Source organism: Protopterus annectens, chromosome 5.part0, assembly GCF_019279795.1.
Source record: "Protopterus annectens isolate FY-2018-M chromosome 5.part0, PAN1.0, whole genome shotgun sequence".
In the NCBI taxonomy this organism is placed as follows: Eukaryota; Metazoa; Chordata; order Ceratodontiformes; family Protopteridae; genus Protopterus; species Protopterus annectens.
Window position 1 is genome coordinate 403,834,044 of NC_056735.1, and position 17,783 is coordinate 403,851,826.

At 37.3% G+C, this 17,783-nt stretch overlaps 1 protein-coding gene across 1 annotated transcript in view; it reads right to left on the bottom strand.

Moving 5' to 3' along the window:
• CCDC80 (coiled-coil domain containing 80) overlaps positions 1-17,783 on the bottom strand; it is a 451,240-nt gene that overhangs the window by 141,330 nt on the left and 292,127 nt on the right. Inside the window, exon 3 of the mRNA XM_044072370.1 lies at positions 17,550-17,686. Coding sequence (XP_043928305.1) covers positions 17,550-17,686 — 137 coding nt within the window. The remainder of the gene's footprint in view (positions 1-17,549; positions 17,687-17,783) is intronic.

Here is a 17,783-nt window from a genome sequence, read left to right on the forward strand (position 1 = left end):
TTTTTCTCTTCCGGAGAAACTTGACCTTCTTGAATATAAAAAATATGAAAATTGCAATTAGAAAACAATTATCTGCTTGAATCTATAAAATCTGGTAGGGTTCCAAAGGGTCTCTGTTCATGGAAATACCCCACAGGACTGATACATGATTCACCTTTTCATTTAGAGCTGCTTCAGCTCTTCGAAAAACATGGTTGTGATCTGATGGAAGTTTTAATTAAACACAATAATATTTTGCTGGACAGTCTTATTAACGAAGGTAACTCTTTGGATAACAGTATCACTGAGAACAGGCACTATCCACAGGTTGAACAACAATATTCCCATATTTTTATAGACTTGATCATGAAATTGTTCAAATGAAAGAGAGGAAATTAATGAAATTCTATAGAGATAAAAATGATTATGAGAGTAATAAGGCATATCCCTCCACAAGAATGGGGTAGAAGACTAAGCTCTAATTATCAGGACATGGCTGGTAATTCCCCTGCATCGTATGATGAACGGAGATCAGAGGAAAATAATGAGTATGAACGTCCACTTTCTTAGAGGTCAGAATGGCTGATAGACAAGCAACAGAAAGAGGAGTACCAATGGCAATCACCACAGATATGGATAGGAGCTTGGAAGAAGAATGGGCAATGGCAAAATCATTGGCGACATTGAGTGAATCTTTTGGATATAATTTTTCACCTTCTGTTGATATTGTTTTTCAACAAAACAGGTGACTTTAAATTGTTTAATTTTACTGATTGTGAGGTGCAGCAAAAGCATGCTGACCTTTTATCAAAAGAGTCTACTTTTGTTATTTCTAAATGAGAAAACTTATCAGGGAGTTTGATGGACATAAATCTTTAACAAGAAAGCTTAATTTTGCCTTGTCTTTTGATTTAGAAGGGTTATGTAATGGTTTAAAAGTCCTTAGTACCTGTGACCTACCTCTCCATCCTAGTGTATATGTTTTTGAGAAACTATGTGAATTTGATATTAGGGCTTTTTTTTAAATTAATATTAAGAAATCTCCTTTTGTATCTAATACTACAGAAGAAGAACTTGAGCAGTTGCAATATTTAAAATCATGTAATATTCATATTATGAGGCCCAATAAAGGGTGGGGGTGGGGTTGTATTGATGGACTAATCACTTTACAGTCAAAAAATGTATAAATTTTTATTTGAAGAGTCTTAGTCACAGGTTTCAGTAAGGGTTATGAGGTTAGCTTATGATAAAATTAGGATTAACCTATATGATATGCATATGCAGAAACAAATTAATTTAAATTTTTGTTTGTAAATAATTGTATGATCCCTACCATTTTGGCCTCCCCAGACTACATAAGAATATAAATGATCCACCAATGAGACCAATAGTGGATGTGAGTGCATCAATCATGCCACCATTAGCTAAGTTTTTGGATTTTCATTTGAAGAAAGAATTGGATAAGTTTATCCATCTTAGTAGAGATTCTTGGGATTTTAATTGGTGAAACAGTATACCTTTTAATGAAACCATTACTTTCTTGACTATTGATGTTAAAGAATTAAATACCTGTATCCCACATGATATCAGGCTGGGCTGGTTTATGGATTTTTTACTAACTGAAACTTCTCTAACTCATGACAGAATTAATCTTTTTGTAGATCTGTTGTCTCTTGCTCTTTGTGATAATTATATAGGTTCATAGGTAGGTACTAGGCTATCGACCCAAGGGCATAAGCCTAGCCAACAAGGTTCCCTGGCTTATGCCACTCAAGAAAGTTATTTTCCTGTGCCCCTGTTGAGCAGAGCCACAGAAGTGATCTGTGGTGTGTATTTCCTATTTCCCATCCACTTATCAAGATTTTTCTTGAAGAGTGCTATTGAGGAACTTTGCTTGACATAGATGGGTAGCTTGTTCCAGAGTATGGGAAGTCTCTGGGACAGGAATCTATCCCTCCAGCATGTCCTGTTTATTGTGGTGACAAGGTTTAGGTCCCTAGAGAATGTGTAGCTTGGAGGGATTGGGATTTCTTTAGGTGTAGCATGTCCAACAGCTTTGGGTTTGACATAGCTTTATATGTTAGGCAGAGATCACCTCGGAGTAGGCGATATGCTACAGAGTAAAGTTGGAGTTTTTTGAGATGGTCAGAGTAGGGCATCTGTTTGAGGCCAGTAATTCTCTTTGCGAGGTACTTCTGTGGCCTTTCCAGCTGCTGCAGATGTCTTGTGAGGTACATTTCAAAAGGGGCGTTGTACTCTATAATGAGTCTAATGAGTGTCGAGTAGAGGGGAACAATGACCTCTTTTTTCCTAGATGAGAACCCTTTTGTGATGAGGTGTGCCACATAGAAGGATTTCCTGACTACTCTGGTGATGTGCTTATCAAAGGAGAGACTACTGTCCACCAGGGTCGCCAGGTCTCTTATCACACATTCAGTGTTAAGTAGACTGCTGCCTATGTGGTAGTCCATGGGTACACAGTTTTTACCAAAGGGGATGAGAAGGCACTTTTTGGCATTGAGCTTGAGGCCATGGCTCTGACACCAGGCATCTGTCTCAGTGAGACCCTTCTGTAGGATGTCCACATCATTTGCGGACTCAACTATAGCTCCTAGTTTGCAGTCATCTGCAAACTTCATTAGTCAAAGGCCTTCTGTGTTAGCCTGTACTTCAGAGAAGTAGATACCAAACAGGAGAGGTCCCAGGACTGAATCCTGTGGTACTCCACTTGTCACTGGTTTGAAGTCAGATTTGGAGTCTGCAACTTTTACAGTGTGGGTTCTGTCAGTGAGCCATTTGGCAACCCATCTTGTGACGTATGGATTTATATCTAGTTTAGTGAGTTTAGCTATAATTCCAGAATGGGGGATGGTGTCGAAAGCCTTGGTGAGGTCAAGATAAGCTGTGTGAACCACCTTACCCTTGTCTACAGCTTTGGTAACTGCCTCAAATAAGTCAATCAGGTTCAGGAGGCATGATCTGTCTTTCACAAACCTGAACTGGGTGGGGTCCAGAGTTTGGAGATTACCAATGTCTTTGTTTATGAGTTCCATGATGATACGTTCCATGGCCTTACAGACAGGCTCGTCAGGCTAATAGGGTGATAGTTCCCAGGATCAGTGGTGGCTCCCCCTTTGTGGAGTGGGTTAACTGTTGCTGTGCACTATTCAGTGGGCACAAAGCCTGATGTGTGACTTTGATTGAAGATGGTGCTTAGGTGGGGAGCCAGTTCGTTCTGAAGTTCATGTAAAACTCAGCCTGGGATGTTGTCCGGTCACATGGATGCTGTGTTTTTGGCTTTAGAGAGTGCAGCATTTACCTGTGTAGTTGTGATTACAGGGAGTCTGCATTCTTCCTGTATAGACATGGGCCCTTTAGGGAGTGAGAGGGGGATAAATTTAGCACTGAACCTATCTGCCAGGACGTTGGCAATATCAGTTGGTTCTGTAATTTTCATTCTGTTGTACTGTAACTCAGAGCAGATCTGGTTGCTGCCATTGAGATTCTTGACATAGCTATAGAATGGTTTGTAGTTGTCCCTAGAATCAATGGCGATTTTGTTTTCATAGCTAGCTTTGGAGGATGTTATAAGGGATCTCACCTTCTTACTGAGGCTGACCAGGGAACTCCTCCACTCATGAGATTTTACTCCCTTTTGCAACAGTTTCTTCCTTCTGTTGTAGAGTTTGTTTATGGCAGGGGACCACCAGATTGGCTTCCTTTTTTGGAGGATAGTGTCTTGGTTCTGTTTGGGATAGCATGATCCATACACTTGTGTAAGTGCTTATAGAGTGCATCTGTGTAGGATTTAGCAGTTGTAACTGTATTGTCCATCTGCATAGGTGTGATGAAATTTGCCACATCTGTCTTAAGAAGCATGAAGTTGGCTTTGGAGAAAAATTTTATCATGATTTCCTTAATGGGGACTGGGGGCGGGATGTGGATATCTAGGGTGATTAGCTTACCTGACCAACGAGGAGTTGCCTTCAGGTGTGAAACACCAGTCACTCATGTTGGTAATGACTAGGTGTAGGATATTGTTGCCCTTGGTGGGGTGTGGATAGTTGATCCAGGGCATTGGAATTTATGAATTCCAGAAAGCGTTGAGCTAAGGAGTTGGTACATGAGTAGTTTTCCCAGTTAATGATGGGGTAGTTGAAATCACCCATTATTAGGGTGTTTGGTTGTACCCTAATATTTTCCAGTATATCAAGAAAAGAGGAGTGGGAATCCTGGGGCAAGGTGGGGGATCTGTAGCAAGCTACAATTTGGATTGCAGTTTTGCCCAGAGTTAGTTGTACTTGGATAACCTCAGATGCATTATGCTGAGCAACTAGCCTGGATGTGTGGATATCCTTAAGGAATATGGACACACCTTCACCTTTGGTGTTCCAGTCCAGGTTAGTATCATCTTTGATAATCAGTTTTTTCATCAAGTGAAAGGAATAGCAATGGGTTCAGTGTGTGGTTCTCTGTACGCTAATATTGTGATGACTGAATGGGAGAAAAGGTATGTCTTAGAGAGTGCTTTTAAGGATTGTTGGTATTTATACACTAGCTACCTCGATGATATCTTTATTGTGTGGAAAAGTAAATTGGAAAAAATACCAGTTTTTACTGATTATATTAATGCTATGACTGATTTTCTTTTGTTTACTTTTGAAACTGGTAAAGATCAGATCTCTTATCTTGATGTTATGTTGGTTAAAGACTGTGAAAATAAATTCTTTATTTCTAGGATATTTAGGAAAGTTACCCATTCCAATAGTTATACTGCGGTGGTGGTGCTGTGGTAGCATTGTTGCCTCACAGTAAGATGCTGTCTGGTTTGATTCTCAGCTAGAGCGTCTTCTGCATGGAGACATGCATGAATGGGTGTACCTTCGCTGATGTTGAAGGTTGTGCGGCAGAGCTGGCAAATCGGTACGTAACAATCAACTGCCAATCATTAGTGGACCAGAGTTCCACTGTGGCGACCCCTAACCGGGAAAAGCCGAAAGACGCAACAACAACCCATTCCAATAGTTATTTGCATTTTTATAGTGCACACCCTATGTTTCAAATGAAGGGTGTCGTAAGAGGCCAATTTGTTTGGGCAGCAAGAACAATGAATGTTTTTGAGGACTTTATTGAAGAATGTCATGGGATAAAAATTATGCTTTTGAGTAGGGGTTACCCAGAGTTTTTTTTATTGATGATATAATGTCTGAGGTTACCCAAAAAGAGAAATCAATTATTTTACCCCGATTCTTAATAATGTTTTTGTGATTAATAAGAGATCTGGTTAATTAAATATGGAAGTGACAACTAGTCCAAAATCAAGGTTTGATTGCAGTTTTACTACTACTTTTACTTATGATAATGGATTTATTAGATCTAATTTAAATAAAAAATGATGTGTCATGGCTGAAGATTTAGAAGTTCATGATATATTAGGGGAGCACCCAATTGTAATATATAGGATAGGCATGAGTTTTAAGTCATTCTTTGAAATGACATTACCAGAATTTTCTGTCCTGAATAAGAGAGGAATGTTTCAGTGTTTTAAGTGTAATTATTGTAGATTTATTCTTCTAGGAGATGTTTTTGTGGTGAATGGGACCCCATTAATATACAAGGCAGATTTGATTGCTCTTCAAAGGGAGTTGCTTATGTTGCAACTTGTCAATCCTGGTTGTGTTTTTTATGTGGGGAAGACAGAGCAACAGTTAAAAGACAGACTGTATTAACAGCTTAGGGACTTTAGGAATGGTAATATTACTAATGCTCCTGCTAAGTATGTGAAATGAAATATGCAAAATTCTTTTACATTTTTTGTAGTTGAACAAGTTGTTCCAAGCCCTAGAGGTGGTCCATGGGATTTAAAACTTGAAACAAAGGAGCTTGCCTGGCAGCTCTGTTTGATTGCACGTTGCTTTCCAGGTATTAATGGCATGATCTCTATTGCACTGCTATTAAAAATTAGAGCATACTACAGATTTAGGTATTTATGTAAATAATAGAAAAATAATTTTATTTTTTTTTAGTGGAGGTGACTGTTCTGTTTATTACTTTATATGCTTTTTATATTCTTATATATTTAATGTTTTATGCATTGGTTAATGTTTCTAACCTAGTGACTCTTTTAATTTTTTTGGCGTGAAATGTCATCTGACATTCTTAGGTTTTTAAATACCTTTGATTGATTTGGGTTATTTGTCTGAGGAAGTCTTAAATAATAAAATGAAGCGCTTGTTGTTTATTAAATAAAGTATTACTTGTTCATCTATTATTTATCCTTCAGGTGCATTATTTGCATGCCCAGTAGTATTACCCTTTTGATAGTTTGTTGTTTGGTGTGTGTTTTGCATGTTTAATAGCTTTTCAATCTGGTTTGACCTTGGAGTACAGTTACTGCTGCTCTGGTTTGAGAGGAATCAAAGAATTAAGCTGTCGGATATTTACCAAGTGCTACAAGCCAGAGGTCAGATGGTGTCCTGGGCAGTTGTCTCCATTTGGCATCCCCTTCCTAAGATAATTTATAACCTATAAAAGGGTTCAGAAATGAGTGGGAAAAAGAAAGGTCTTCATAGGAAGCAAATAAAGAAAAAGGGGTGGTCTTCAATGTTATTGCTCCTTTCTTGCTAAACTGTAGGAAAGGCCTACATTGTAGATACATAATAGTTATTTTCCACTGCTCCTAGCTTGAGTGTCCATCATTTAAGCAGCTGTGAAATGCTTATTGGCTTATTAAAACTGCATAAATGGGATGATCAGCTGCTCTTCTACTCTACCGAGTCCCTTAACAGCCCTCGACTAAGTCAGATGCCTTCTTCTCTCTGCCCAGACTTTGAGAAGTGAAACACCAGATTAACAATGCTATTAGCGTGATCATCATTTAAACCACACTGCAGCAAGAAAGAGCTAAAGATGGTGTATCAGATGTCTGCTTTGTACTGGAAATACAATAAAGCTCTAGGGACATAGGTGCTCATCTGGTTAAGGATCAGGAAGGGTGTTAAGCTCTGAGGTCTGGCTGGTTCTCAGGTAACAGAAAGATTCAGAAGTCAGTAGTACTGCAGCAATGTTTCATGTGATAGCATGCAAATTACCAGGATGTATGGCTATTTCCCTTTCAAATAAATGTAAAAACACTGACAATGGTGTCAGGCAAGGACCACTAGGTTAACCCCTCTTACTCCTTCTTCAATTGCTGGCAATATACTGATGCAACTTCCTACTTTTGTCACTTTCCAAATTCTTATAAGATGCTTGCAAGCCTGCATTTCCCGCCATCTCACCTTTTCCATGTGTTAGCATATTTTATGCATTTAAAAACATCTTGCTAATTTTAACTCAGTCTTCTTTCAGCCTTATGGGATGTCTTGTCACTCACAAACATGTTTTTTATTAGTAAAGATACTTTTCTTTACCTGAATTATGTATTTTATATATTGAATGTCTGATCACATGTCCACTCTCCTTGTTATCCTCCAAGGTATATGTGCTAAAGCCTCTCATTATCATCACTTATGATGGTATATTCATAAATTGCACATTAATTATTGCATTTTTATAGAGCAGTTTCATCATTTCATTATATTTTCATACTTAAGGCAACAGAGATCAGCACACTCAAATAAAAGGAAAGGACAGGATGGGTGCCAAAACAAACCTATTTCAGCACAGCTAATGTGCACCATTTGGGCCAGAATTAGTGAGTCTAGGATTCCTTTTGAATGCATTGCAGGAAAAAGGATTTATTTACAGGAATGCAGAAACTCCCATAACCAGTGGGAAAGGGTTGGAAGACAAAAGCTTCATTGTGCCACTCTGAATCTTTTGTAGTCTGACATTTTGAATACTGCCTTCAGTCTGTAAAAATGCAGCCTTGATAATTAGGTTGGTAAGGGTTTTTTGGTCAAGAGAGCAAAATGAACTAGTAATACAGTATAAAAATAAATAAAAAAGAAACTAAGAACTTGTTAAGCTGATAAAGTCCTCCAAACACAAAATATTGTTTTTTAAACAACATATGCACAATGGAGTGGATGATCTACCTTTTACAGGTGGCATTATTTGCTACATCACAAAAAACTGCTCAGAATCTCTGAACTAAGTCTGTTCAAAGCAGTTTCATCCACCTATCCAGTGATGTCTAGTAGTGTTTGACTCCTATAGTGACCCCAAAGAACAGGACTGCTAGGAAAGTAGAGAATACAAGCAGACTGCCAGCTTTTCTTCTTCACATACACACAGACACACATATACCCCCCCCCACATACACTACACACACCACACACACACACACACACACACACACACACACACACACACACACACACACACACACACACACACACACACACACACACAGTATGCATAATGCATATCATTGGGATGTGGGGGGAAATTGGAGTAACCAGAGAAAACCTGTGTCAGTATAAAGAGCACATGAAGGCTCCACACAGAAGATACTGCAGATCGGAACTGAACTGGAGGACCTCTTGCTGTAAGGTGGCAATGGTGCTCACTGCACCTGGAAGCAGTCTAACTACCTTAACATTTGTGTGGCATAACTTTGAGATATTATGTGATTTTTTTAAAACTAAATCCAGGCATGTTCTCTGGTATTTAACAATTCTTCATATATATACCTTTCATTAGTAGTCTGTGGTTATATATAGCTAAATAAAGCTCTGTTAACCCCAAATGGTTCATCTTCAGAATATGCAATATGTCTCCACCTTGTAACAGTAACCTTTAGATAAATGGAGATTATGAAAGTTACAGAACCACTACAGGTCCATAAGGCTTCCGAGCAAGTAAAGATGGCACTAACTGATATTCTCCATGATCTTCTTACCTGATTTACCTTGGCATAGCCCCCCTGCATTTCTTTTCTTTGAAAAGGGGCGATGGGAATGGTGAAAAGATATGTTAATGATGGGGGGGGGGGGGTTAGAAAGTAGTCCAGAGTTTAATATGTTAGAATCCTTTTGGCTGTCATGATTTACAATTTTATTTGATTTTTTTATGTTTTGCAATTTTATATTCCACTGTTAAGAGCTATTGTCGAAAATGCAGAAAACACTGAAGTACTATACTCAAAAGGGTCTACTTTGATATAGTGAAAACCCATAAACACAAACGTTATTTTCGTGAGATGAAAATAACACAACTGAAAATCCGCCCCACCTAAGTGGATTTCAGATGGTACTGTGTGTTTTATGTAGTTTTGGGGAAGTGTTTACTTGCCCTGGGTAAAAGTATGTGGTTCTGGATTTTTAGTTTCATTATTTTTGTCTTGTGAAAATAACATTCGTGATTGTGGGTTTTTGTTATATCAAAGTAGACCCATTCAAAGAAGCTATAGTATAGAAAAGCACATTTTTATTTTAACAAAATGCCTTAAATTGTCTACTTAAGCTAATAATCAAGGGCTACATTTACTTAATTTGTGTTTTATTTTCTGCTCTTTACTTTGCCTTTGGTTTGTATGATAAAATGCATAACGCACTGTTTAGTTTATTAAGTCTTTTATTGTTGTCACCGCAGTTCATGGTTTGAATGGATTACATCTTGCCTCATGGTTTATTAAAGGAGAAATAGGTATTTTTAAATATTTTGCATCTTGTTTTATTACCAGGTAGCATACAACTCGTCAGGATACACATATCATGTAAGAATATATTCCCCAGTACATGGCAGCAGCCGAAACATCTTACTTATGAAACCACATACTGAACTGAAGTCTTGTATTATATACAGAGAATGCAGCACTTTTTGAAATCAAGCCAGCCAGTCAATCATTTCTTTTAACTATCCAGGGGTGGGGGAGTGGGTTAGTTTTATTTATGTCCCAGAAGACCTTTGCTTCAGAAAGAAAAAGGAGCTGCCCCGATCATAACATTTTACACGGAGACTGAGAAAACAAACGCAGGCATTACCTAAATCATATATGAATTAAAGAGGGCTTTGTCAGTGGCCTGGGGATAACCTGGGGGCAGCAGCAACACAATACATCGAGCAGGCAGTATTAGGTTTTCTCTGAGGGCCATGCATGTCCATTAACAGCTCTTTCAAAGCTAATTATTGCTGTCAAAATGACATCATTATAAACAATGTTAAACTTTGCTCAGCATGTGTTTTGGCTCTCCACACATGCTAAATGCCAGCAGAAAATTAATGGAATGTTGCTGTAATCCTAAACCTTTAACTAAAACATTTCTTACTTACAATAACTTATTGTGTAAAGTACCACATTCAATTCAATGACAGTTAGTGAAAGAAACTTACAAATACTAAAATATTTATGCCCTCCTAAAAAATTCACACTCATGGATCACAGTCTGACATTTTTTTTCCAGACCATGTACATCTGTGAATACTTTTTGGTAACATGAGAAACAGTTATAAGGCAACTTGTAAATGAAAGAAACACCAGTACTGTTTTTATTAGATTGCATTTTTAAAGGGTTTTCAAAGATACATAATCAGTATAGTTAGTGTTTTTTCTCTAGTGGATGAAAGTACCCGATGATGCAGTCTTATGCAGCAGTACTAAAATCCACTGACTGCTGGATGAAGCAGAGATCGTCTGAAAATGCACATACTTGGATGGACTGTCCTGAGGAAGGCAGAGAAGAGCAGAGGTCATTAGCACCCTGAGGATGAGTCTTTTGCTATAATGTGAATAAATGGCAGATGACAAATAGAATGCACCATTGTATAATTTAACAAAAGTGGGGGTGGGATGGGTACTTAGGGAGTTAGTGCTTATCCTGCTTTGATAAAAAAATGAACACACTGGTTTCTTTTGGAGTATTGCAGCCCTGCCCTGACAAAAACTGGTAGTGTGGCTCCATCTGTACCCAGGTCTGGTGACCCTAATAACAGTCGGTGCAGTGGGGTACTGACTATGAGGTAGGGCACGGGTAAACATAGGTGTAAGGGGAAACTTAGCATTTTACCATGATATACACTGGAGAAAGGAAGGAAACATAGTGGTATAGTATGAAATAGGCAGAAGAGATGGTGCTAAGGAAGGACACAATAGGCAGGAGGGGTGCAGAGAGAAACTACAGCCTGGAGTATTAAGACTCATATTACAATGTGCTACTCACATTATGAAACAAGTGCAGAGAACCTGGGACACCTTGCCAGAGAAGATATTGAAATGGTTCATGGAGGCATTGTACAGGTAAAGGTATAACGTTTTTGTGTTATAGTTTGTGTGTGTGTGTGTGTGTGTGTGTGTGTGTGTGTGTGTGTGTGTGTGTGTGTGTGTGTGTGTGTGTGTGTGTGTGTGTGTGTGTGTGTGTGTGTGTGTGTGTGTATGTATGTGTGTGTGTGTGTGTGTGTGTGTGTGTGTGTGTGTGTGTGTGTGTGTGTGTGTGTGTGTGTGTGTGCGTACATCTATGGCAAATATAAAGATTCTATTCTTGTCTACTGCTTGTAGGACCTCCCTTGCCCAAGCCTACCTCCTCCCTTGCCTTCTCTATGCCTCCACAATTCTTATTCACCTCCAAGCAAACCTTTTAACTAAACTCAATCAGTCATATAACCACATAGCTACATTTGCCAGTAACCTACCATTCAAATCTCACCATTGCCTTGCCCTCAGACAACTTCGATGGCTTGAATTCTCTCAACTTCGACTACTATCTCAGCTTCAAAATTCACATTCCATACTGTATAAACCTGCAAATTGCCTCACCCTGTTTAACTTCTTATCCTCTTTATAAACCCTCTCGACCCCTCCCCAGTACTGACCAAAACCTGCTGGACACCTACAAATGCTCTATGTCTCAAACTTGGAACAAGTTCCCTAATCATCTACGTTCTATCTACTCTCCCAACATTTTTAAAAGAGAACTAAAAAGTTACCTGGCCAACTCTCCATCTTGTACCTTTCACCACCCCACCTAACTGTTCTTTTTTTCTTCCTTCAGCATTACAACTGCTATATCACATATGTAAGCATTGTATAACTCTGTAGATATTTGTATTGCATTTTTTTCTTTGATTTTAATGATTGTATTATTGCTATACATGTTTTGTAACTTTGTTCATTATATTGGAGCTTTTCTCCTCGGGTCTCCACTAAAAATGGGCCCCCAGCCCAGTGGACCAACCTGGTTAACAAAAGATAAATAAATAAATAAATAAAATTTGCACACACACACACACACACACACACACACACACACACACACACACACACACACACACACACACACACACACACACACATATATTATATGTATCAATTGCAAACAATAAACTTAAGTTTTAACATACCATAAAGGAGTAAACACAGCAACAGAACATACATAAATTTTATTGTTGATAGGAAGAAGCCTAAGAAAAGACTACAAAGCTACTGATGTCGACAGAGTTAAAAATGACATCATGAATAACTGCAATACTGCTACTAGACCATATTTTCAAGGTTCAAATTTAAAAACTGTTAGATCTAATGGATCTAAAAATATACTTATATATACATTGACATTCAGTGACAAAACAACTAAAATAAAGGATATAATAAAATAAATATAGGCCTATATTAACAGATATTGGTCTATATTAACAGACATTCCTGAACTTGAATGGCTCACTTAAGATGTGTGTTTTGTGACTGTAGTGCAGAGACAGCATATCCAATTGAAACTATATTCATAAAGCATATTTGACTGCAAAAAGAAAAAAATAATTTAAAATATGCATACACAAATAGATTCTAGAATAGGCTCCTAAATATTAGTTTAACAATATTATCTAACATTGCATTCTACTTTAACGATTAGTAAAAACTCCAATCTACTGTTCAGTGAAATTAAACAAATTGTTCAGAATCCCACACTATTCATTTGGGAGCTAACAGGATGGGAATGCAGGATTACAACTTTGTAGACTAACATCTTAACCACTGCAATACACTGTTCCTTGATTCATTACTACTATAATATTTTTGGCCACATGCATAACTGAAGTACTGGACCACATACAGCAAATGAGTAATAGAAAAGGCTACTGATTTAGACTTCCAAGATGGCTGAACATTGAGTAACAGCTTAATTTTGGCTCTGCCAGTGTCAAAACAGAAACTTAGCAGAGAAAGCCAGTGGACCTGGATTTCTGAGTAAATTCCAGTAACTAACTAAGTGCACTGCCTGGATGCCAGGAACAAAGAAATATAGAGGACCTGAAGGAAAGGAAAATCAGCTACAAAAGGTGATGAAAAAACACTGACTGGGAAAAGTACTGTAGCTGTTCAGCAAAAAGAAGTGCAAACTCCAGATATGACTTCCAGTAACCTTGAGGAAATTATAAAGCAAGTGCATACAGATCTGACTAAAATAAATTAAACGCTGATGGAGTATATCAGCTCAAACAATAAAAGGCTGGAAAAAATGGAAGAAGCTTTAAATAGATACTCAGATGAGATGATAAAATTGCAAAATGCAGAGGATGAAATGAAGAGGAGGCAGGCTGAATATGAGACTGCACAAGAAGAGATGTTTCAAAAAATAATAGAATTAGAGCACAGAGCATGTAGAGAAAACCTGAGATTTGTGCTGTACTTGAGAAGCTGGAAGGAACAGACTGTATCAATTTCATGAAAGCACATATAAGCAACTGGACTGGTATTCCATAACAGGAATTGTTAATTGAAAGGGCACAATGTATGTACACACCAAACCTGACTATGAGAAAACAACCTAATTTAATACTAAAAATGCAATGACATTAACGTTTAGAAACTAAGATCAGTAACTTGGAAATCAACAAATGTGGGATTACAAAACAATAATTATATTTGTGAAACAGGACAGAACAAGAAAATATAGAAATATTGGAATTGTTTGGACTTTGTTAAACTTGTAGAGGACTCTAAAGCATTTGCTCTACTTCATATCATCAATGTTCAGAAAAATACTCAGGAGGGGAAGAGGAGGTACAGAGTTAACTATAAAACATTTTTTTCTTAACTGTATTACTTAAGTTAATATATGTGAGGCATAATGTTTGTTAATTTTAACTTGTTAATTACAGTTTGATTACTTTTATATAAAAGTAATATGCCTATGTCACAAGTGATAATTCAATAAAGTTGTTGAAAAAAACTATTACTTATATGGTGCATGATTTTCTTTGCATGTTATAAAGTAATTTTTCAGTTATTTTTAAGTGTAATGGGGATACTAGTGCTTCTGTTTATTCTTTTTGTTTCTTTCCACCTTCTTCTCTCTCTCTCTTTCTCCTTCTTCAGTTTTAAGAAATATAGGTGCTGCAATGTAAAAAAAAGAGATCTGGTTAAAGGAGCAAGGCAAATAAAAAATGAGTGTGTTTTTCTCATTCTTGCATAGGGGAATGACTGGGTTAAGGCCATTAGCTTTATATCATAACAAGTTTTATCAGAAACAAGTATATGAAAAAGAATATTGAATTTTATAAGGTCTTTTTGTCTAGTAAACAGTCCTGTATCTGGTTATCATGTCACTAGCAGACACTCTGATAAATAGAAATGGCTTGGAGAAAATGTTTTCTGAAAGCATTTAAGTCTTTTCCCACCTGGGAAAGCTACAAAGATAAGGCAAAACCAGACAGCACTTAATAGAATCAGAGGCTCTAACATGAGTCTTAGCATGGATAATCTTTCTTTCTGTTTAGCTCAAGTCTGTGTCTGTTAGTTTGGAACCTTTGTTCCTATTAAGGGGGTAACACTTCAATATTTTAAGATGTACACAATTGTGTGTGTTATTATTAAGTTAGTAGATTTTAGGAGGGAATGAGCGTATTGTGTGTGTGTGTGTGTGTGTGTGTGTGTGTGTGTGTGTGTGTGTGTGTGTGTGTGTGTGTCTGTGTAAGTGTGTGTTTATTTGAGGGTTTTCAATAAAACAAAATGTTCTGCAAGATGTGACATAGGCACAAATGGAGATGACAAGAAACAATTATATAAAAGATCAACCTGCATGCATGTAACACAAAATCTGGAAGTAGACATTTAACAAAAAGCTGTTATACATAAAAGGTGGAAATAATAATCCCGCAAGACTATGATTATTTCTATAATGTCTTTAAACATTAATGGTCACAAAAATACAAAAAAAGAAAGAGTAGTGAACTATATTAAAAAACGTAGAGGGCAAATTGCTATGCTACAGCAGACATACTTCGAAAGAAATGAACATGTGAATTTGATAAAGAAAGGTTTTCAGGATGGTTATTCAGCAGAATACCTTGGGCAACAAAGACAGGAGTACTTATATTAATTGAAGAGGAGCTCCAATAGTAATAGAAGAGGAAAAAATAGACAGTAATGGTAGATTTGTAGTACTAAGGTGCTACTGGCAAGGGAGGAGGATTACACTGGCATGTATTTATATTCCACAAAAAACTGATGTAATATAGCTAAAGAAAATCCTGGGAGAAATAATCAGCTTTCAACAAGGAATATTACTTATAGGTAGTGACTGGAATTTGATTTGCAACAGAGAAGATGTGTCTGGGAGGCCCGGAACGGGAAATAGAACAAAGGAAGGTAGAATTTTAGGATCTATATTAATACACTAGATCAGAAAATGTCAAGTAGTATCCAAAAACACAGTAGTCACGAACAAAGAGCTTTAATGAAGCTTTCAGGTCTACACCCTTCATCAGCACATGTGCTGATGAAGGATCTATATTAAATCAGCGGATGCTTTAAAAGGCCCATGTAAGCGAAAGCTTACAATCCTGAACACTTAGAACTGTGCCCCCACACCCCTCTACTTAAATATACCAACTCCGAGATTGCACTACAGTGACAAATTCACTTATATGCTGTTTTGGTATTTTGCCATTTTGTGCTCTTAAGTTCGATCAAGACACATTTGAAAGAATGCGTCTTCGATCATATAATAGGGAACTGATTTTTAAATAAATTTATGAAAATATTTGGCATGAAAGATGTGAATTCAGTACTAGGAATTCAGAGTCAGATTACATATTATTCCCCAAGATACAAAAACTGGCATAAGCTAGGTAGAATTTACGTTTCACAGGAACATGTGCATTTAATTTAAGGTCTTGATACGCACTCAATAACTATTTCAGATCATATGCCAAATTTTTTGTTGTTGTGTCTTTCGGCTTTTCCCAGTTAGGGGTCGCCACAGCGGAGCTCCGGTCTGCTAATGATTGGCAGTAGATTTTTACGTGCCGAGTTGCCAGCTCTGACGCACAACCTTCAACGAAGGTGCGCCCATTCACGCATGTCTCCACACAGAAGACGCTATAGCTGAGAATAGAACAGGACAACGTCTTATTGTGAGGCGACAACGCTACCGCAGCACCACCACCGCAGTCATTCAGATCATATGCCAATAATAACTAAATTGAAATAAAAATGAGACACTGACACTTTCCCACCTATCTGTTGGAAAGAGAGGAATTTAAAGAATGGGTAGTGGGAATTATTCAGGAGGTATTAGAGAAGATAGAAACTTCTTCTGAAAATATAGCTAGGGAGTGGGATATAATTAAAGTGGAATTTAAAAATGGGGTGGAAATAAAAGAAAGGGAGTTATGGTTAAGAAGTAAAAAGAATTGCTTAGAGGGACTGCAATTATTAAAGTATTGCAAAATAGGGAGAATCTCAAAAAAACAAGAAGAGGAATAACTAGGAAGGATTGGGAAGAGAGATTAGATAAGCAATTCACAAAGAAACAATGGGGGGATATATGTATGTCTCCCAAATATGCAACAAAATCTAGATTTAGGATCTTTGCCTGGAAATGTTTACATAGGTATTTTTATACCCCCAAGCAGACTTCAAAGAATTTTTCCTCAGGTAGACAGCAAATGTTAGAGGTGTGATGGGGAAGAAAGAGATAACTGGGAACATATTTTCTGGGAGTGTAATGAGTTAGCTGACTTTAAAGATTCCCTGTAGACTGTTCTGTCAGAGATGCTGCATGAGCAAATTGGAGTAACTAGGGAAATTATGTTTTGAGCTATGATACTGATCAGAATTGCCTAGACAATGTAAGGCCTTGCTGAGCCTAATTATGATGGCTGCAAAAAAAATCAGTTACTAGAAAATGGAAATCAAAGTCTAAGCCAACTTTACTAGAAGTAGCCAAGATAGTAACAGGAATAAAACAACTGGAACTGGGATCTTTAAAAAAGAGTAGGAGCAAATTACATAGGAAAAAATGGGAAATGTGGGATCACTATATGCAGAAGAGGAATGAGGTTTAAAAGAGGGCAGGATTTGAATGAGTTATGTAATGGTTGACTAACAATGACTGGATATTTTAAAAGTGATGTATAATGTTTGCAGCTACGGTTGTGTCAACACGGTTTGGAAAGTATAATGTTTGAAACTGAGATTGTGTCGCTATGGTTTATTTTCATTTATATAAAAGTTACATGGCCTATGTCATACATGATAATTTAATAAAGATGTTTCTAATTAAAAAAAGGCTTCTAAATCTGTAAAAAAAAAAGAAAGAAAAAAAGACAAAAGAAAAGGCCACTGATCTGATCATTTAGCAAAGTATGGATAATGCCACTTAGGTGGGGTAGTTGTGCTACTGTACCTTGACTCTTAAGTCTAGATCAGTCAGGATCATGAAGAAATCATCATAGGACATGCCATATTCCTTGCGTAGTTCAGTGATGAGATCTTGATTCAGCAGATCATCGTCTGATAATACCTTCATATGCTTCTCATTGTCTGAAAGAAACAGTTGGAGTACATTTAAAATGAGAAACAACTATCAATAGATTTATCCATCTGATGTGTGGTGAGATGTTTGCATTAGTTGTAGATG